This window comes from Caretta caretta, chromosome 2, assembly GCF_965140235.1.
Source record: "Caretta caretta isolate rCarCar2 chromosome 2, rCarCar1.hap1, whole genome shotgun sequence".
Classification (NCBI taxonomy): Eukaryota; Metazoa; Chordata; order Testudines; family Cheloniidae; genus Caretta; species Caretta caretta.
The window spans coordinates 5714092-5735159 of NC_134207.1; the positions used below are offsets into that span (position 1 = coordinate 5714092).

At 49.0% G+C, this 21068-nt stretch overlaps 1 protein-coding gene across 2 annotated transcripts; it reads left to right on the plus strand.

Moving 5' to 3' along the window:
• The first annotated feature begins 1530 nt into the window (after positions 1-1530).
• Positions 1531-18414, plus strand: LOC125632902 (lymphocyte antigen 6E-like). 2 transcript variants are annotated; one of them, XM_075124901.1, is made up of 3 exons: positions 1531-1793; positions 14624-14743; positions 17508-18414. In XM_075124901.1, exons 1-3 carry the CDS (start codon positions 1742-1744, stop codon positions 17711-17713), a joined length of 378 nt encoding a protein of 125 aa, XP_074981002.1. In that variant the 5' UTR covers positions 1531-1741; the 3' UTR covers positions 17714-18414. The 2 variants fall into 2 exon arrangements, with proteins under 2 accessions (XP_074981002.1, XP_074981001.1); XM_075124900.1 differs by lacking the exon at positions 1531-1793 and adding an exon at positions 2089-2653.
• The last annotated feature ends 2654 nt before the right edge of the window (positions 18415-21068 follow it).

Sequence of the window (21068 nt, forward strand, 5' to 3'; positions counted from 1 at the left end):
ATCACACCTAACTTTCGCGTGCTTGACTTTGCAAAGTAAATAAAGGAAAGGTCACAGGAACCCATTTTAATGGACAAGCCTCAGGCAACAGAAATACAGAGGCCAGTCCCACCGCCCCCGGTAATTCAGCACTAAATAATAATACATGATGAGAGAACTGTGGAAACTTAGAATCATAGAATATCAGGGTTATAAGGGACCTCAGGAGGTCATCTAGTCCAGCCCCCCGCTCAACGCAGGTCCAGCCCCCTGCTCAAAGCAGGACCCCAACTAAATCACATTCTGGGACATTTTAAACTAGACTGGAGAAAGCCAAGAGAAGGATGCAGTCTCTTGGAAAGGAAATGGGTTTAAATTAGGAGTTCTCGCCCGGGCTGGGGTTTGACAATATCAGAATGTTCTGTGGGAACGTGTTGATTTGGCCGAAACTTCTGAGAGAAACCGGTCTGACTTCCTGCCAGCTCACCACCCAGCTCCTCAGCAGCTCACCTGTACTGAAGTATTGGAACTGGGGTTTCCCAAATCCCCAGGCAGCCATCTCCCCAGGCTGTCTGCTACCCCGTCCCTGAGGGAGCTGGCTCCCCTACCACTGGACAGCTGGCTGGCTCCGTGGTTCTCCTGACTCCCTACCTGGTGGGCTGCCCCACTCCCGGGAGCCCCATGCTCGCTGGCTCCCCAGGTGCTGCCTGGGGACTGCCATGCTGCCTGAGTTTCCTCACTGCTGACTCCCCAGACAGCCAGCTTCCTGGTCTGCCCAACAATTCCCACCTGCCCTGCTCCTTGCAACTCCTTGCTGCCTGTCTTCCCATCCGCCTGCCTGGCAGGCTGCCCCACTCCTTGAGCTCCCCAATTCCCAGTGCTGCCTGCCTCCCGCTCTGCGGGGCTGCCTCGCTCCTTGGTGCCTTGGGCTGCACAGCCAGCTGGGCTGATGGGGAGTCGGGTAGCTGGAGGCATCAAGGAGCCAGTTCAGCACAGCACCCTGCCAGGCCGGGTGGCAGGTGCCCTAGGGTTCTGGGAGATCAGGGTGCTGAAGAGCGAGCTAGCCAGGCATTCTGGGAACGTGTTTTGCTTTTTAAAAACCATTTTTAAAAGTCTGAAACACTTAGACTTTTCAGTCCCCTCCCTCTGCACCCCCTTGAGCTTTTAACTTTTCATCCGGATTTGGGACAGAAAGATTTATTACCAACTGGAACTTTTTAAGAGCAGGGAGCTCCTCTGTTCTGGCCAGCTGCACTGGTGACCCCTGTCCGTCTCTCCGCACCTGGAAGGCAGGAAGCAGGCTCCCCACCCTCTTTGCTGTTGGAACCCGGTATGGAAAAGGTTAAGAATCACCGGATTAGACAATAGAGTAGGGATTTTCCATCGCTGGTGTCTGGCTTATGCAGTGTATTAACCATCAACTTGTGCAAAAGCTTTTTGCACAGGAATGCTTTAGTCCTCCTGCATTTCCTCCTCCCTCCAGACTGCAGCGGGGAAACAAAACCAAACACAATTACATTTCCTGGAGAACTGCATTCTGTTAAGACTTTGAGCCTTGTTTCCTGTGGCTTCTCTTGATACAAACCCACGTGAGCAAACTCCCTGCACATCCCACACCCAGCCATCAATCTCCTGTCTCCTCCCTGCTAACTCGCAGTCTTTCCATGCACTGCCTTCACAGGAAAACACCAAGATCCTCATTTATACCCAGCCCCCCAAGAAGCAGCTTCCCTTCTGCCCACGCTGTGACGGCAGGCCGAAGATGAAGGCTTTTCTTCTCTCCCTGCTGGTGGCGGTTCTGTGTGTGGAGCAAGGTGAGATGCTGCTCATGATCCCTCTGTGCCAGACAAAGAGCCAGGGAAGCGGCTAGAAATGGCAGGGGCAGAGGGGGATTTTTGCAGCACCGTGGGCAAAGATTCTATCTTTAAGTGGGAGCTGGCACTTCTGCAAACCCCCCTTTGCAGCCAGCTGCTTGGTCCTGCGAAGCAACGGCTGGTGCGTTGGCTGTCTTTTGAGCACTAGCTTGTGTGGATGTAATAAAAATAGCTCAGTGCAGGCATAGCAAATTATCTCAGTTTCATGGTGCTTAGGGGGATGCAGTGCTCTGGATGCAAGAGGGAGCACGGTTCTGTGGATCTGGATTTGTGCTTGTTCCAACAGCAGCATGTCTTGAGAGGCCTAGAGGGGGATGAGCGGGGGCTGACTACCCCTAGAGACCTATCTCGCCATCTCTTAAAGAAATCTTTTAGACGGTTATCCTCTGAGCTAGGCTCTTTTACTCAGGGCGATCAGTGCTTCTCAGCATTGCTTTCTTGCAACCATAATTTTTGCAAGTTCTTCTACTGTAATCAGCTAAAAACATCAGGGTCTGATTATGATCCCAGATACAGTGGAGTAAATCAGGAGTAACTGCACTGAATTCAATTAATTTGGAGGAATGGAACATCGCCACAAGTGAGATCAGACTCAGGCCCTGCGTTCTTACAATGCTGTAGTGCAGAGATGGGCAAACTACGGCCCGCGGGACCGTCCTGTCCAGCCCTTGAGCTCTCGGCCAGGGAGACTACCCCTGGCCCTTCCCCCGCTGTCCCTCCTCCCTCGCAGGCGTGCCGAAGCGCGGGCAGCAGTCAGGACCACCGCTCCTGTCGGGCAGCATGGCGCTGGCTCCGGCATGGTAAGGGGGTGGAGAGCGGGGGCGGGGGAGGGTGTTGAATAAGGGGCAGGGGGACCCAAGGGCCAGTCAGGGGACAGGGAGCGGGGGGCAGTTGGATGGGTCGGGGATTCTGAGCGGGGCGCGAGGTGGGAGGGGGTGGATAAGGGGCAGGGGTCAGGCTGTTTGGGGAGGCACAGCCTTCCCTACCCGGCCCTCCATACAGTTGTGCAACCCCGACCGGGCCTGCGGCTGCGGTTTGCCCACCCCTGCTGTGGTGGAATCCGGTAATATGGGAGGGGGGTCACAGCAGTAGGCTCCGGTTGGAGGGGCCACTGGTTGATTCTTAATGCAGGATCATTTTACTCCTCCAACTCTTCCTGAGCTCATCTGGTTTTAAAAATAAGGAGGTCTGGGGCGGTTTGATACTTGGATGGGAGACCTCCAGGGGTAAAAGGTGTTTGTGGAACAGGCTTTTATTTATTTATTTATTTATTTGCCACTAAAGCTAGGAAGAACAGGCTCGGTTATTAACCAACGAATGTTCACTTGTTCGAAGATTTCCCCATTTATATGCTCCCAGATGTTGTTGTCTTTTGATTGTCTATACAAATGTATTATCCCCCTCTCTTACTGTTTACTCACATTAATGTACATAAATAAGTCACCCCAAGACCTGCACCGGGCGCCAGGGTAAACTACAGCCTGAGCCCAAGGGAACTGACCAGCTCCAGCCACCTGGGTTTCTGGCTCAGAAATCAAGAACACTTCCAATTCCATGGGGTCCACAGTGAGAAACAACCAGTTGATTTCTCACTGCTCTTAAGATGATCTTAGCTGCCCCCTCTAGATACTCACTCCGGATCCCACACCGGAGTGTCTAAACACATCGTGATTTCAACCAAGTGGACCCAGAGAGTGTGTTATTTTCCCAGTCCCAGTCTCTATGTGGTCTAATTAAGCCCAGAGCGTGAGAGAAATCTGCTGGTCCCCGTGCCTGGACAGCAGACACCCTTTGCCAGGCAAATGGGGTTATTGCAAGTAGCTTTGCCCCTACCTCAGAGGTGGGCAAACTGATGTGGCCCTCGGGACCGTCCTGCCCGGCCCCTGAGCTCTTGGCCAGGGAGGCTATCCCCCCTCCCCTCCCCCGCTTTCTCCCCTCCCCCGCTGCCTCAGCGCGCCATGCCGCCCGCACGCTGGCCTGCCGGAGAGCACGGGCGGAGTGGCTGGCTCCAGCCGGGTGGAGGGGCTGCGAGCTCCTTCTGCTCTGAGCAGCATGGTAAGGCGGCGCAGAGGTTGGATGGGGCAGAGGTCCTGGGGGGAGGGGCAGTCAGGGGAAAGGGAACAGGGGCGATTGGATAGGTGTAGGAATCCCGGGGGACTGTCTGGGGGTGGGGATGTGGATAGGTGTTGGGGCAGTGAGGGGACAGGAAGCAGGGGGGATTCGATAGGGGGTGGGGTTCTGGAGGGCGGTTAGGGGGACAGGGGAAGCAGGGGAGGTTGGATGGGGTGGAGGTTCTGGGGGAGTGTCAGGGGACGGGGAACAGGGGGGTTTGGATAGGCGTGGGAGTCCCAGGGGGCCTGTCAGGGGACAGGGAGCGGGGGGGATGGATATGGGGTGGGGTCCCAGGGGGCGGTTAGGGGCGCGGATCCCGGGAGGGGGCAGTCAGAGGACAAGGAGCAGCGGGGGTTGGATGGGTCAGGGATTCTGAGCGGGGCAGTCAGGGGGTGGGAAGTGGAAGGGGGCGGATAGGGGGCGGGGGACAGGCTGTTTGGGGAGGCACAACCTTCCCTACCCATCCCTCCATACTGTTTGGAAACCCCATTGTGGTCCTCAGGCCAAAAAGTTTGCCCACCCCTGTCCTTCAGCAACAGGAATATTCCTTTTGCCATGCAAGGAGCCTCTCCCAAGGAACTCCCTTTGCTTTAGCCGGCTACGCACTAACCTGCCTTGAAGACATCACATGGTGTTTAAATGCCAAGTACTGGGCTGTTGAAGGAGAGCAGTGGTTTCCTGGAGAACACAGACAGAGCTGGCGTGGGCAGTAACGGCCTGACCCAAAGCCCAGTGATGTCAGCGGGAGCCTTTCCACTGACTGCACTGGGCTTTGGGTCGGGGCTTGAAAGCCTTGGCCGAGCTGTGCTCTTTGCAAGGTCAGATTGCACAGGTCTTATCTAAGGCATTTCCTGAGGGTTGTGTTGTATCTCATGAGTTCGTCAGCATCTCTAGTAGCTGAGCACCAAAAGCTTCTTCCCCTGGCAAATTGTTCCATCATCTGATTGGTGGCAATTGGTTTTTGCTCTTGCATTGCTTAGGTTCTTTGTTCTGCAGTTTCAGTCTCAGCCTCCTTAAATAATTCCTCCCTCTTCATTACGTTTTCTATTATTAGCTATTTTTCAGGAGCCCGTTGTTTCTGTTTTTTCTCTGTAATGTACTTACTCGTACTGGCATTTGACTTGGTGCCGTGTGAGATTTTGATGAAAAAACTAGACTGACAGAACATTAGCATGGCACATACTGACTACGGCCACGTCTACCCTGGCGCGCTTACAGTGGCATGGCTGTACCGATGCAGCTGCGCCTCGGTACGATCTCTCGTGTGGCTGCTGTATGCCGACCGGACAGAGCTCTCCCGCTGACAGAATTAAACCACCCGCAATACGTGGTTGCAGTTATGTTGGCGGGTGAGTGACATAGCACTGTCCACACTAGCAGTTAGGTCGGTGTAACTGATGTCTCTCCGGGTGTGTGGTGGGGGGGGTTCACACCTGTGAGCCGCGTAAATTTTGCCGACATAAGTGGTAGTGTAGACCTGTTCTAAAAGCTGGCTCGCTGATGGGTGTCGCAATGTAATTATCAATGGGGAATCATCAATGAGTGGGTGTGTCTCCAGTGGGATCCTGCAGGGAATCAGTTCTTGGCCCTATGCTATTTAACATTTCTATCAGTGACCTGGAAGAAAACAACGTCATCACTGATAAATTTACAGGTGACAGAAAAACTAGGGGAGTGGTAAATAATGAAGAGCTCAGGTCACTGATCGAGAGCAATCTGGATTGCTTGGTAAGTTGGGCGCAAGCAAACAATCTGCGTTTTGATATGGCTAAATGTAAAGGTATACATCTAGGGACAAAAATGTCGGCCATATTTACAGGAGGGGGGACTCTCCCTGGGAAGCAGTGACTCTGAAAAAGCTTTGTGAGGCCGTGGTGGATAATCTGCTGAACATGAGCTCCCAGTGTGACCCTGTGGCCAAAAGGGCTAATGTGATTCTTGGATGTATAACAGGAATTTTGAGTAGGAGTACAGAGGTTATTTTACCTCTATATTTGCCACTGGTGCGACCGCTGCTGGAATTCTGTGTCCAGTTCTGAAGATCGACAAGTCAAGAAGGATGTTGGTAAATTGGAAAGGGTTCAGAGAAGAGCCACGAAAATGTTGAGTGTTAGAAAACCTGCCTTATAGCTGTAGACTCAAGGAGCTCAATCTATTTAGCGTAACAAAGAGAAGGTTAAGGGGTGATTTGATCACAGTCTGGAAGTGCCTACACAGAGAACAAATACTTAATAATGGGCTCTTCAATCTAGCAGAAAAAGCGATAACAATATCCAATGTCTGGAAGTTGAAGCTGGACACATTCAGACTGGAAATAAGGCATAAATTTGTAACAGTGAGAGTCATTAACCATTGGAACAATTTACCAAGGGTCATGATGGATTGTCCATCACTGGCAAATTTTAAATCAAAATTGGGTGTTTTTCTAAAACCTCTGCTCTAGGAATTATTCTGGGGGCAGTTCTCTGGCCTGTGTTTTATAGGAGGTCAGCCTAGATGTTCACAATGATCTTATAAATCTGGGAATCTAGTACAGACATTTTTTATTGTGGGTATTATAGGAGAAGAATCATAGAATCATAGAATATCAGGGTTGGAAGGGACCTCAGGAGGTCATCTAGTCCAACCCCCGGCTCAAAGCAGGACCAATCCCCAACCAAATCATCCCAGCCAGGGCTTTGTCAAGCCTGACCTTAAAAACTTCTAAGGAAGGAGATTCCACCACCTCCCTAGGTAACGCATTCCAGTGTTTTACCATCCTTCTAGTGAAAATTTTTTTCCTAATATCCAACCTAAACCTCCCCCACTGCAACTTGAGACCATTACTCCTTGTTCTGTCATCTGCTACCATTGAGAACGGTCTAGAGCCATCCTCTTTGGAACCCCCTTTCAGGTAGTTGAAAGCAGCTATCAAATCCCCCCTCATTCTTCTCTTCTGAAGACTAAACATCCCGAGTTCCCTCAGCCTCTCCTCGTAAGTCATGTGTTCCAGTCCCCTAATCATTTTTGTTGCCCTCTGCTGGACTCTTCCCAATTTTTCCACATCCTTCTTGTAGTGTGGGGCCCAAAACTGGACACAGTACTCCAGATGAGGCCTCACCAATGTCGAATAGAGGGGAATGATCACGTCCCTCGATCTGCTGGCAATGCCCCTACTTATATATCCCAAAATGCCATTGGCCTTCTTGGCAACAAGGGCACACTGTTGACTCATATCCAGCTTCCCGTCCACTGTAACCCCTAGGTCCTTTTCTGCAGAACTGCTGCCTAGCCATTCGGTCCCTAGTCTGTAGCGGTGCATGGGATTCTTCCGTCCTAAGTGCAGGACTCTGCACTTGTCCTTGTTGAACCTCATCAGATTTCTTTTGGCCCAATCCTCCAATTTGTCTAGGTCCTTCTGTATCCTATCCCTACCCTCCAGCGTATCTACCTCTCCTCCCAGTGTAGTGTCATCTACAAATTTGCTGAGAGTGCAATCCACACCATCCTCCAGATCATTTATGAAGATATTGAACAAAACCAGCCCCAGGACTGACCCTTGGGGCACTCCACTTCATACCGGCTGCCAGCTAGACATGGAGCCATTGATCACTACCCGTTGAGCCCGACAATCTAGCCAGCTTTCTATCCACCTTATAGTCCATTCATCCAGCCCATACTTCTTTAACTTGCTGGCAAGAATACTGTGGGAGACAGTGTCAAAAGCTTTGCTAAAGTCAAGGAACAACACGTCCACTGCTTTCCCTTCATCCACAGAACCAGTAATCTCGTCATAGAAGGCGATTAGATTAGTCAGGCATGAGAAGCCTTGGATTGGGGAGTGAGGGGGGTCTGTACTTACAAGACAGCAAGCTGACACACTCAGCATCCCAACAACCCACTCTCTCTCCCCCCACATACACACAACACCCCCCGCCCTCCCCTCCCCATTTGAAAAGCAGGTTGCAGCCCCTTGAACGCTGGGCTAGCTGCCCATAATGAACCGCTCCCAATGCAGCTGCAAGTGCTGCAAATGTGGCCACACCAGGGCGCTTTCTGCTGTCAGTGTGGACAGACTGGAGCGCTTTCCCTACTGCGCTGTACGAAGGCTGGTTTAACCCAAAGCGCTCTACATCTGCAAGTGTAGCCAAGAGTCACCGAGGGACAATCAATGTGGAATCTCTGTGATGCCATTTGTACTGACTCAGAATTGAACCATCAAATTAATTCACTGATTCATGGGCTCCTCAGAGGACCGTGCCATCTGAGGCTGTGTCAATGGGAGGCTTTCCTCTGGCTTCCATGGGATTTGAATCCGACCTGTGGCTCTGTAATCCTGCCAGGTAGCTGCAGTTTAAACTGCTCTGCAGACTTGTTAGGAAAGCAGCCCCTCCCTTCAGGATCAGGCAGTGACATTTTGAGCTAATGATGCCATGCGTGTAACTACATATTCTTGCTATGAAGTGATGGGGGTGGAGCTGTTTGAAAACCAGTCTCGGCTTGTTCTAGCTGCATTCTCCAGACCTCCCACTCATGTAGTTCAATTAGTGTCTCTTGATAAGGCATCTGTTGTTTTTTTCTGCTTCGACCCTGGACTCCTAGGAGCCCTAGTCATGAACCAGGACTACATTACGCTAGGTGCTGTATAAACACAGCACAAAGATTACACTCTGGGTGCTCAGTAATAATAAACAGTGATCCCCGAAGTGCATGTAGCCATTCAAGTGCAGCTGGGCCAATAAGCCAATAATTCCAATGTCTGTATTAAAAAAATGACGGAACCGTCAAAAAGCACCGCACCTGTGTTCAGCCGCTGATCAGAGCCCCGGTCTTCTGCCTTCGCTCACTTTACTGAGGAGCATTTCAAAATATTGCCCGTCTTTTCATCAAATGAAGAAGAAGCAGAAGAGAAGGTGCTGGCTTCATGGAGGGTCCTGGGGCCACTTGGGGGTAGGGCTAGATCAGTGGTTCCCAAACTGGGGTTCGCAAAATGTTATAGGGGGTTCTTGGGAAAAAAATTCCCTCATGGTGGACAGAGCTGTCCCTAGGAACCCCGAGCAGCACGGGGCCAGTAGCCTGGAGCCCCTGGACTTCCAAGAGCTAAGCAGATCAAAGCAAATATATCTGTCATGCGTGAGATTTAAACTTCAAGACTCCTTATAAGAAATGGAAAGGGAGGTGGATATTTTTTGCTGTTTTTAAAATTAAATAGGCAGCTAGTTTTGTTTTTAAAATTATTATGAAGAACAAGTTTAAGCTTTGTTGTAACGTGCGTTGTTTGCCTGGAGTGCTCAAGACCTGAATGCTTGTGTAGGAGGAATTCTTTGAGTTGGCTTCTTAAATACCTTCATGCTGTTTCACATCTGATACTCCTTGATGAAACGTAGGAGCCTTGTCTTGTAACAGGCTTATTCAAAGTGATACAAGTTACGAAAGTGAGATATTGGAGGCTGTTTTCATAATGTAATAAAAATACTGTAATGATAAATAATTAATAAATAGTATGTAATAAGCATGTCATAAAAACAAATTTTATATTTCCAAGATCACTGCTTTTATAATTTATACTCAGGTAAAAGAGAAAATCCCTGGAAATATTCATTTTTGGGAGGGGGTTCGTGAGACTTAACATTTTCGTGAAAGGGGTTCACAGGTTGTTAAAGTTTGGGAACCACTGGGCTAGATCAAGGTGACTGGTGGGGAAGAGCCCAGTGTTCATCACCTATGGCATGTATGCTGGAGGGCTTGTGGCCTAATCATGCCCCTGCTTGTTAGGGAGCTTATTCCTTCACCCACTCACTTCCCTGGTCCTTCTTGCATGAACAGAGAGCAAAAATACCCGAAGTCCAAAGGTGCAAACAATTTAATGTTTATTGGGGTGAACTTCCAGCAAGCATGATTCCAGTTTCCTTCCTTAGTGTCCCCCTTCCCAGCTCTGACACCACAGAGCCTTACCTGTGTCCCTGTTCCCATTCCCCACCTTAGCAAAACATGATTCCAATTTCCCCACCCCCATTCCCTGTTCCCATTCCCCCCTTACTTCCTGATTGACTGCAAACTGTATAGTAAAACTTGAGTTCTGCTTAGCTATACCTTAACCAATCATTTTACTGAAATTTAACTAACCAATCCTAACATATTGTAACATGATTATTTAACCAATTATATCCCACCACCTTAATTGGTTTACACCCAGCAAAATTAATTATACAGCTGTCATAAATATAAAGGGAAGGGTAAACCCCTTTAAAATCTCTCCTGGCCAGAGGAAAAATCCTCTCACCTGTAAAGGGTTAAGAAGCTAAAAGTAACCTCACTGGCACCTGACCAAAATGACCAATGAGGAGACAAGATACTTTCAAAAGCTGGGAGGAGGGAAAAAAACAAAGGGTCTGTGTCTGTCTGTATGCTGCTTTTGCCGGGGACAGAACAGGAATGGAGTCTTAGAACTTTTAGTAAGTAATCTAGCTAGGTATGTGTTAGATTATGATTTCTTTAAATGGCTGAGAAAAGAACTGTGCTGAATAGAATGACTATTCCTGTCTGTGTGTCTTTTTTGTAACTTAAGGTTTTGCCTAGAGGGATTCTCTATGTTTTGAATTTAATTACCCTGTAAGGTATTTAGCATCCTGATTTTACAGAGGTGATTCCTTTACTTCCATTAAAAGTCTTCTTGTAAGAAAACTGAATGCTTTTTCATTGTCCTAAGATCCAAGGGTTTGGGTCTGTGGTCACCTATGCAAATTGGTGAGGATTTTTACCAAACCTTCCCCAGGAAGTGGGGTGCAAGGGTTGGGAGGATTTTGGGGGGAAAGACGTGTCCAAACTATGTTTCCTAGTAGACCCAGGTAAAGTTTGGTGGTGGCAGTGGAAATCCAAGGGCAAAGGGTAAAATTAATTTGTACCTTGGAGAAGTTTTAACCTAAGCTGGTAAAAGTAAGCTTAGGAGGTTTTCATGCAGGTCCCTACATCTGTACCCTAGAGTTCAGAGTGGGGAAGGAACCTTGACAACAGCAGACAGAAACAATCCCAGAACCAGACAGAGATTATTCAGACAAACAATAGCAAAGTGGGAACTATAATGACAAAACAATACAGAAGTGAGGATATCACTGCTACACCTATGAAGACATAAGGGTTTCCCAGCTATATCTATTGATAAGTGAGTTCTTACAGAACAGAAAACTATCAAACTAAACATCCTCTAGGCTCTTCCCTTTCTCTGGAGGCAATCGGCATTATCAGGACAGGATTGTATTTCTAACAGCCCAATAGCACCTTCTTTCAATGTGACTAGTTTGGAATGTGAGGATGTGACCGGTCGCTTCCCAGCTTATGGCTGCCTCTGTTGCTTAGCCAAAGGCCTTAGCCTAAGAACAGGTCCTCAGACTGTCACAGTAAGAGAAGGCCCTTACACCGGCAGACAGTGATTTTGATTCTCTCTTTTATACCTCTATAACTAGCTAAGTGATAAGAATACACCTAAATTCTTAAGAGTATGGGCCTTTACAGACAGGCCTGAATATCTATATCCTAACAAGAAAAGGAGTACTTGTGGCACCTTAGAGAGTAACCAATTTATTTGAGCATGAGCTTTCGTGAGCTACAGCTCAATTCATCGGATGTTGATCAGGTGATTCCGCAGTTTCTTTGAGAGCGTGTGGCACAAGCTGTCAGCATAGTCTGTGTGGTATGTAGATTGTAATGGATTTTTTACCTTCAGTCCTTTTGGTACGATGTCCATCTGTTTGCATTTGGAAAGGAAGATGATGTCTGTCTGTATCTGTGCGAGTTTTTTCATGAAGTTGATTTCCACTCCATACGGCTAAATGCAGTGCCTTGCATAATGACTGCTTTCAGAGAAGCAGCCATGTTAGTCCGTATTCTCAAAATTGGTTAGTCTCTAAGGTGCCACAAGTACTCCTTTTCTTAAAAAGGAAAGGAGTACTTGTGGTGCCTTAGAGAAATAATCATGTTACAATCTACATACCACACAGACTATGCTGACAGCTTGTGCCTCACGCTCTCAAAGAAACTGCGGAACCACCTGATCAACATCTGATGAAGTGAGCTGTAGCTCACGAAAGCTCATGCTCAAATAAATTGGTTAGTCTCTAAGGTGCCACAAGTCCTCCTTTTCTTTTTGCGAATACAGACTGACACGGCTGCTACTCTGAAACCTGTCATTATATCCTAACACCGCTCTCACTGGAACTGTGGGGTGTCCGTGGGTGTTGTAGCCAAAACCAAGATCGGAGTGTGCCCTGCCCATTGCTAGGGGGGTGTGCTGGGAGAGCTGGAGAAGAGGTTCTCTGCTCCCCACCTTTGCTCAGCTACCTGTCAACTTTAAAAAACGATGAGCAGTTGTAAAGAGCACTTGACTCCAGTGGGGTCAGGTGGGGAGTAGTGTGAGTAAGGCACTCCCCAGTGTAGGTGGAGCACGTGCTTGTAAAATCACGTTGCATCCTCTTCTAGTGTCTGGGCCGCAGAGGATAACAGCCCACTACTGCTTCTAGTTGGAGTTATCAGTTCCCTGACAGTGGTCAAGGTCTGTGTTGTGCTGCTGAAAGGCCTGGGTTCAAGCTCTGCTGGTGACCCGTGGAGGGATTGTTACATCAAAGTGGCAAAATCAAGCCCTGGGATGAACTTAATGCTTCAGATCTTGTTCTTCCTTAACCCATCCCCTCCTTCTTTGTCACCCTCACACAGCACTTCCTGTCCAATTTGCTCTATTAACTCTTTAGGAAATGCACTGTGCTTCTCTGTTTGTTTCTATAAAGCATCTAGCATGCTTCTGGCATTGTAATAATAATAATAACCAAGCTCGTTTGGCAAGTCAGAATGAATTCTCTGGTCTTCCATGTGATACCCATCAATAAATAACACATCATGTCATTCACACTTCATTTGTCAGAGCCAGTGTGAGGTCATATTTCGATTGCTGCCCACCATCCATTGGTATCTGTCTCTTTGGAAATTAGTCCTTATGAAATATAGGCTCTAGCCAGGAAGGAGTTGTTTTCCCCCATGCATATTAGCCTCTACTATGTCACCTAAATCTCCCTTGCTGCAGATTAAACCCACTACTTCCTGTCCTACTGTCAGCGGATATGGCGAACAATTGATCACTGTCCTCTTATAGCAGATCTTAACATGTTTGAAGACTGTGATCACTCTCCCCTCAGTCTTCTTTTCTCAAGCCTAAACATGCCCAGTTTTGTAAAAGTTTGTAAAAAGTTCAGGTTTTCTAAAAAGTTTACAAAAAAGTTCGTAAGGGCTTGGCTACACTTACATTTTACAGCGCTCTAACTTGCTGGCTCAGGGGTGTGAAAAATCACCCCCCTGATCGCAGCAAGTCAGAGCATTTTAAAGCGCTAGTGTAAACAGGCTCCGAGGGCAGGGAGCTAATCCCCTCGTGGAGGTGGAGTGCTGGGAGAGCTCTCTCCCAGTGCTCGCACCGACCACACTCGCACTTCAAAGCGCTGCCGTGGGAGCGCTCCCACGACAAGGCCTTGAAGTTTCCAGTGTAGCCATGCCCTAAAAAGTTTACAAAAAAAGTTTGTAAAATGTTCAAGTTTTCTAAACCTTTTATCATTTTTGATGCTCTCCTCTGGACTTTCTCTGATTTGTCCACATCACTTGGTGCCCAGAATTGAACACAGTACAGCATCGGAGGCTTCACCAGTGCCATATACAACAGGACAGTTACCTCCTCTGTCTTATAGAGAACACTCCTGCTTTTCCCCCCCACAATGATATCAGCCTTTTTTGGAACTGTATCACACCCCCAGCTCCTTTTCAGAAGTGCTTCCACCTAGCCAGTTGTTCCCCATTGTGTAGCTGTGCATTTGATTTTTCCTTCCAAACTGTAGTACGTCGCACTTAACTTCCTTGAATTTCACTTTGTGGATTTCAGACCAATTCTCGAATTTGTCAAGGTCGTTTTGAATTCTAATCCTGCCCTCGAAAGTGCTTGCAACCCCTCCCAGCTTGGCGTCATCTGCAAATGTAATAAGCATCCTCAGTACTGGCCACTGCGGGACCCCACCGGATTCGCCTTCCCAGTTTGACACGGAACCATTGATAGCAGTCTTTCAATCAGTTGTGCACCTGCCTTATAGAATTTAATTTAGAACACCTTTCTCTGCTTTGCTTATGAGAATGTCATATAGGACTGGGTCAAAATCAGGATATATCATGCCTACTGCTTCCCCCTTATTCACTCGGCTGGTAACCTTGTCAAAGAAGGAAATTAGGTGGGTTTGGCATGATTTCTTCTTGAGAAGTCCATGCTGGTTTTTCCTTATGCTCCTGTCTGTAACATTCTGGCTTTGGAAAGGAACGTGCTGAGAAAGTATTTACAAATGGGTGTCAGGGAGGGCGTTGGGGGAACTTTTCAGAGGCATAAATAGCAGTTGGGTGCCCAGCTGTCATTTCTGCCTTTGAAAATTCCACCCCCCCCCCCGTGTGTGGGTCTAATCCTGAATCCGTAATCGATGCACAGGAAAAACTATCGTGGGGTTAAATGAGAGTTCGGCCTGAAATAGTGGCTGAGAACATCAGGAGATGATCTATTTTGATGCTCATTAGCAGCAGCTGACAGGGATGGGGACTGTAGACCAGGAACAAATAACATATTCCTGCACGCCTCTAACATGGGCTGTGTTTTCCTTTTGCAGCTCACTCGCTGGTGTGCTTCACCTGTAAGGAAAAGTCCTCCAACTGGGCTTGTCTGGCACCAGCTATATGTCCCAGTGATGCAAACTACTGTGTGACCACGTATCTTGGTGCAGGAATTGGTAAGCTTGGGCATGCTCTGTCTATTGTCTTTCCATAGCGTTTTCCCAGATGACGTGCTGCTCCCGTTCCAGATCAGTAGGTTTTCTTTCCTCCTTCTGCTGGAAGGATGGGACATTGCTGATGTGGAACTGGGGAATCAGTCCTTGAAACCGAATGGTAGGCGCAGCCGAGGGAGTGACTTGGAGGGCAGCGCAGGCAATGTCAGGCTTCCTGTATGCCAATGGGGGGGCTCCATATCTACCCCTCCAGCCTTGGCTGAAGTCCTGAAATGAGGCTCTTTATAGCCCAGTCCTGCAGATGCTCCCCAGCAGTGGGTTGTGTTACTGCTGAGGTGGGCGAGGGCTGGGACTGAGTCCCCACCTGCTCCTCAGCGGCCCTGCAGGGGCTGCCATGGGTGTCAAAGGGAAGGAGGCTGCCTGCCTGAGTGGCTGCCAGCCTTGAACGGTGAGAGGGAGCAGTTAGAAAGGGCTCCATGGATCCTCTGCTTCTCAGCAGTGGTTCTCAGGGAAGCAGCCTCTTCTGCTCTGCTGCATTCTTGTGGCATCGAGCCCACCCCCCTTTCCCTCTGGTTTGTTGGGGGGAAAAGATGGCTGCCTTTGTCCCTGGACCGCAGGGGAAAGGACGTCTCCCAGCTGTGCCCCTCCTGCGCCTGATTGCACCCAGCGGCAATTATACACAAGTGTAAATGTCGTTGCCAGCCTCTGCATTTTGAGCGGACTGTGAGTAGCCAGTTCCTGGGGAGGCTCACTGATACTACTTGCCATGTGGTTCAGTTAACAAAAGGAGTGGCAGGCTATTGAGTTGTGCAGGGAACTCGCCCAGGGGATGAGAATGTTAGGCTCTGGTAGAGGCCTCCCTACAGGATGGGGGAGCAGGCAGATACCGGACACAGTGTTGGTATATAATACTTTAAATATTTGTATTGATTACAGTATAAACCCCACTCACTCCACATTCACACTCCTTTCATACTACACCAGAATCAGAAGATCCAAAAGACATCCCATTGGCCAGTCAAAATTCAGTCCGATCACAAGGTGTGGGCAGGCCGCCATAATCCAAGACGTTCCATTTCCCCCAATTCTTGCATAACGGCAGAGCTGGTGTTATTCCCTTCCTGTTAATTCTTTCTATTCCCCACGGACATAAGTTGTTTTTGCGCAGACAATTCTTGACCGCTCATAACCATGACTCCTTGCTTCAGCTGCCAGCACTCAACTCACGCCCTCATGTCAAACACACAGCATTTATACTGGGCCCATATGGCCTATCGCATATTACAACATATACATCACAACAAGAGCAGCTGGATGGCAGGCCGCTGTAACTGCCCTGCATAACTGACATTATGGGCCTTGCTTTCCCGGTCTGGCCTCCTTTCATGCCCGGGGAAGCCATGCGATGGTTTAAGCACCAAACATCTCACGTGCTGGTGCAAGGTTCCGCTATTGGCGTGTGCAAGTGAGAGAATTTGCACGCTCCAATCCCAGTGCCTGGCTGGTTGTGCATGGACAAAAGGAGGCCGGGTTGAAGCCTTTTTGGGTATATTGGTGTCTGCTGCTTAACGAGCTCTGCTGTGACCTAGCTACTGTTGTAGGAACAGCAGTGATCTGTATGCTCTGTGTTACTATGCTCTGTATAACCTCTATGCTCAAAAGGTCTGTTACACTTCCCCTCCTTCCCCCTTTTGTCTCCTCTCCCTCTTTGAATTACTGTGAAGTGGCTTTCTCCCTCCCCCTCCCTCCTGGAATGCTTGTGGGATGAATGGGCTGGTTGAACAGCTGGAAGATCAGAAGAGTTCCCAGGTAGACAAGGTGTCTGGGACTCTAATTAGGCAGCGATCACACACCCAATGCATGGACCCTGCTTGGACACTGTCTGCGGTGGAGTGTGAGCAACCAGATGCGGCCAAGTCATCTCTAGTCGCAGGCCATGAGGAGCAGGTCCTTAAAAGTGGAAGAGGCCATGTGCACAGGAGTGCACTCACCAGCCTGTACCTCCCGAGAAGGCCCTTCGCCCGGACCGCCTGGCCAGTGGTTCGCCGCATTGCATTCCATCGTGCCTCGGGAAGACTTACCTTCATACACTTACCTTGAAGAATCAAGACATCTCCACTGCTGTGCCTGTCCTGGGAGCGTGAGTATGCGAGTGTGAGTGTGACACCCCTCCCGCCCGCCCCTTTTTTTTTCAGCTTAGCTATCAATATAACAAACATGCTGCTTTCTGCCAAACTCTGGAGGGTCATTAGTCCTCCCTAAGCTGACTAGCTGGCCCAATTTCGGGTAACAACTACTACCAGCTCTTTAAAGCTTTGCCACTCAAGAGCAGGAGACAGGACTCAGTCACCTCTGTGCTGCATTCCCACAGCCCCCACTGAACTCCCAAAGCCCTGTCCCAGCATGCAGTGGGCAGAGTGTGACAATCTGGAATGGATTCTCAGGTTTCTTTGGGTGTTCCCTCCTCCTGGCCAGGAATCTGAAGGGGATGTTCCCAGATTGTTACGTACGGGTCTGTAACTGCTAGGAAGAGACTAGTGCTGTTTTCATGGTATATAATAGCAGTAGTGACCTCTAAAGGCTGGGCATTCACTGGTAGAGATAAGGCTGTGAGGCCATTAACTGCTGAGAAATGGCCTCCTCATCTCAGGATTGATTAGCTACATCGGTACAATTATCTCCTTTGCAGAGCTAAGGAGCTCCTGTCCGAACTCTGGGAAACATTTTAATCTTGAGTCTCTTTCTCTTGTTTCTTTTTCCGGTTCAGGTGGATATTCCAGTCAGAGCATCTCCAAGGGGTGTGCTTCAATTTGCCCCAGCGGTGGGATAAACATAGGGATACTAGCCGCCTCTGTTTCCTGCTGCAGTTCATTCTTGTGCAACATCAGCGGGGCCAGCAGCGTGAAAGTCAGCTACTCAGTGCTGGCCATGGCGATCTTGGCCAGCTTCGTCTATATCAGGGCCGGACTGTGATCGGGTCAGGAAAAAGAACTTGATGCCCTGAAGAACCTGCTCAGGCTTCTCCAACGAGACTCCAAACCGCCTCTGCGCAAAGCTATACTGGGGTTACCAATGGTGCCCTTTCTTCCAAACTCTCTCTCAGATCCCATTAGACAATACCTGCCCTCTTGCCGTTCACAAGGAAATCCTGCTGCTGTCACTGGGTGCCCCTCTGTGCATCTCAGCAGATCTGGATGGCTGCTCCCATGTTTTTGGGCACAGGAGGCCTGGGAAGCTCAAATGAACAGTGCTGCCTCACTGGGGAGATGTCCGCTTGCTCTCCTGACCCATCAGGAAATGGTGGATAATGTTGGCTGGGTTTCTGTTTTTATACCCGTAGTCCCAGTTGATGGGGCTGATTTAAAAAAAGGTCAGGGCTCACCAGGAAATGTTTAGCCCAAACCACCTCCAAAGCGGAATACTTAAAGACCCCTGCCTCTTGCTACCGCAGAGACATTTCCCATCCACGTCACGCTAGGGATCAGCGCCAGACTGACTGCCGGCAAGGCATGATCCAAAAACAGACCTCAGACACATTCACCCCCGGTTGGATTCTGGTTTTTTACATTGTTTTCTTTATTCTGCTCCTTGGATGACTTTTCTTATGTAAAAGGAATGCAGTGCTCGCACCGTGAGCATCACACCTGAATAAACACGTTCCCGTTCTTGCCTGAGCCCAGATGTATTGTGTGTCTGTTTGCTTGCTGGAAAAATGGGGTGTGTGAGGTGCCCTTAGCCGAAAGATCCACTCATGGGTGCAGCACAACTGCTCCTTGGGACAGCGGCTCTGTGGTTCTCATCAGCGCCCTCTCTCTTGACACTTTTCATCCTAACACAGACCTTTACCTCCCATGCCTGCTCCCATCCCCCCTTCAGTATGGGCCCAGATAAACGAACACTTGTTCTTCCCAGCTGTGGTAGCTGTAACTTGTCCCACAGACCAGATGCTGCCTTGTGTCGAGGACTCGAACCCCAGCCGGCGCGGTTCGTTGTCTGACCGGAGAGAAACAGGCAACACCAGCACGGTCCGAACACAAAGCTCTTTATTGAAGAGTGCACACAACAATAGAGAGCAGCCCGTCTCCAAAGAGAACCAGCCAGCTTCTAAGTAAAACTCATAGGTTTTTATAGACAGTCGCGTCGTGTCAGATTTATTCATAAAGCAGCCGCCCCCCCCCATATTAGTTAAAATCCTCTTTCTCTATATGCATGCACATCTACCCCCCCTTATTGTAGATAACTTTTAGCAAATCATAGTGCTTCACTAACTTTCTTATCGGTATGGATGTCAACCAGGAGACGAGGAGTTAAAACAGACATAACACAAGAGCAGGGAGTGGAAAACAATGCCTCTGTATCTCAAGGACTGTTCCCAGCACATCTGGTCCAAAAATGCAGGAATGCAGGCCTCCCCGTTTTTCTCACTCTCTGTAACTTAAACAAACATTCCTTCATTCTACTTTCAGAGACTTTCCCAGCAGCCTCTCTTAGCCTGACTTTGGTTCGGTTGGCATAACTGCCTCCTGTTTAGCTTTTCTCACCTAACACTTGTATCATTTCACTTCCTAAAAGCCCTTTCGGATTCAGTCCGTATGACTGAGGCTGGACAGGATGAAGCGTGAGTCTAGTCACCCATAGACGTGTCATATGGGACTGGAGCAAACGCTAGGGGAGCAAAACCGCTGCAGGGTCAGTCTGTAGGTTAGATATTAGCGTCTCTCTGATTCCTGCCTTCCATCGTCAGTGAGTGGTGACAGAAAACCCTGCGGCTCTATTTAAAAACAGCCATTATGATCAAACTTCTTTAAGCCCTTGTCGTCATTCCAGAGCACCCCCATGCGGGTAGGTGTGGTGTTGCAGGCGAGCCATTACTTTGTTTCCCCCTAACCCAGGGCAGTGGCAAGTCCAAACAGGCCGTTAAATGCTAAACAGCACCCCCTAGTGGTGGGTGTCTTGTTAACAGAAAAGCCCAGGCAGAACATCAACAAAACTTTCACCCCAACATCCCGGCGGGTGACTAGGTCATTTTAGTCCATGTCCCCCACCTGAGTGCCATGTTCTCCTCTGCCCAGGGGTTCCCTTTGTGCCAGTCTCTGCCCTGGGGTTGTGCCTCTCGCCCCTGCTGGTTATGCAAGGTCATGCTGCATGGAGGGCGCCATTCTGCAGGACGTGCCACCCTGCCTCCATTGGCGTGACTTCGCACGCACGGTGCATCCATGGTCATGTCACGTGGAAGATGCCATTTTGCAGAGTGATAACGGTGTGACCTCGCAAATGTGGTGTCTCTGAGGTCATGCTGGTGGGGACAGAACAGCACACTCTGTGAAGAGCCTCTTCTGTGCGTCCACGATGATAGGACAAAAGCCCATTTGGGTTTATATCAGTACTCGAGAGGGACAAACCTTACAGAAACAAGACTGCCCAGCTTCAAACTGGCTGAATGGCTTGCTTAGGTTTCTCTTAAATTTAATATAAATGAATTTACGGAGATTCTAATATTTGGGGGTTTTATTATAACTACAAAATTGTAGCAATAGTTTTTAACCCTTAAGATACTGAGATGCACTTTCAACCTTACCTCCAGCTTAATGAAGATAGTTGCCTTGAAATTCTGACTCACCCCTGGCTTTCCTGACTGCTCAGAAACAATGGTATAAGGCAGAGGGTCTTCCAGGGCAGATGCTCCGATGGGAGGAGTAAGGATAATTTTGTGATTAAATCACTGGCATGGGACTCAGAAGATTTGGGTTCAGCTCCTGGCTCTGCCCCAGGCTCCTTGTGTGACCTTGGGCAAGTCATTTCACCTCTATGTGCCTCAGTTTCCCCATACAGGTGATGATACTGGTTGAGCAGAGGCCTGTTCTCTAAGTTGTTCAAAGTAACACAAGTCCAGCTCAACCGGTTATGTAAAATTATTTAGGAAAGACTGGTACAAATTGGATTGTTTTGAGTTATAGGTTGGGGGGCAGAGTCACTACATAAGAGGAGTGGGGTGGACTGGAAAAAGTGAACATCACCTGCAAGGCAGCCACCCCCACCATCTCATGGTGCTCCAGGACCCACCAAGACACCGTTGGACCTTCGTCATCCTGATCCTGAATGGCCTCCTGATCAGACTGAGCCAGAGAGCCATCACCATCTCCACCAGCTTCATCTAATTCCCGAACAACACCAGGGACGTGAGACTCAAGCTCCTGCTGTCACCTTCCCCCTCCAGGGTTAGTTTCCTGACCTTCCTTCTCTCTTCTCTTTTTTATTCCGTGCTTTTCGCCTGCTGGCTGAGCTGGCCAAATCTACGTCACCTTTTGCAACACCACTGCGAGCCTGT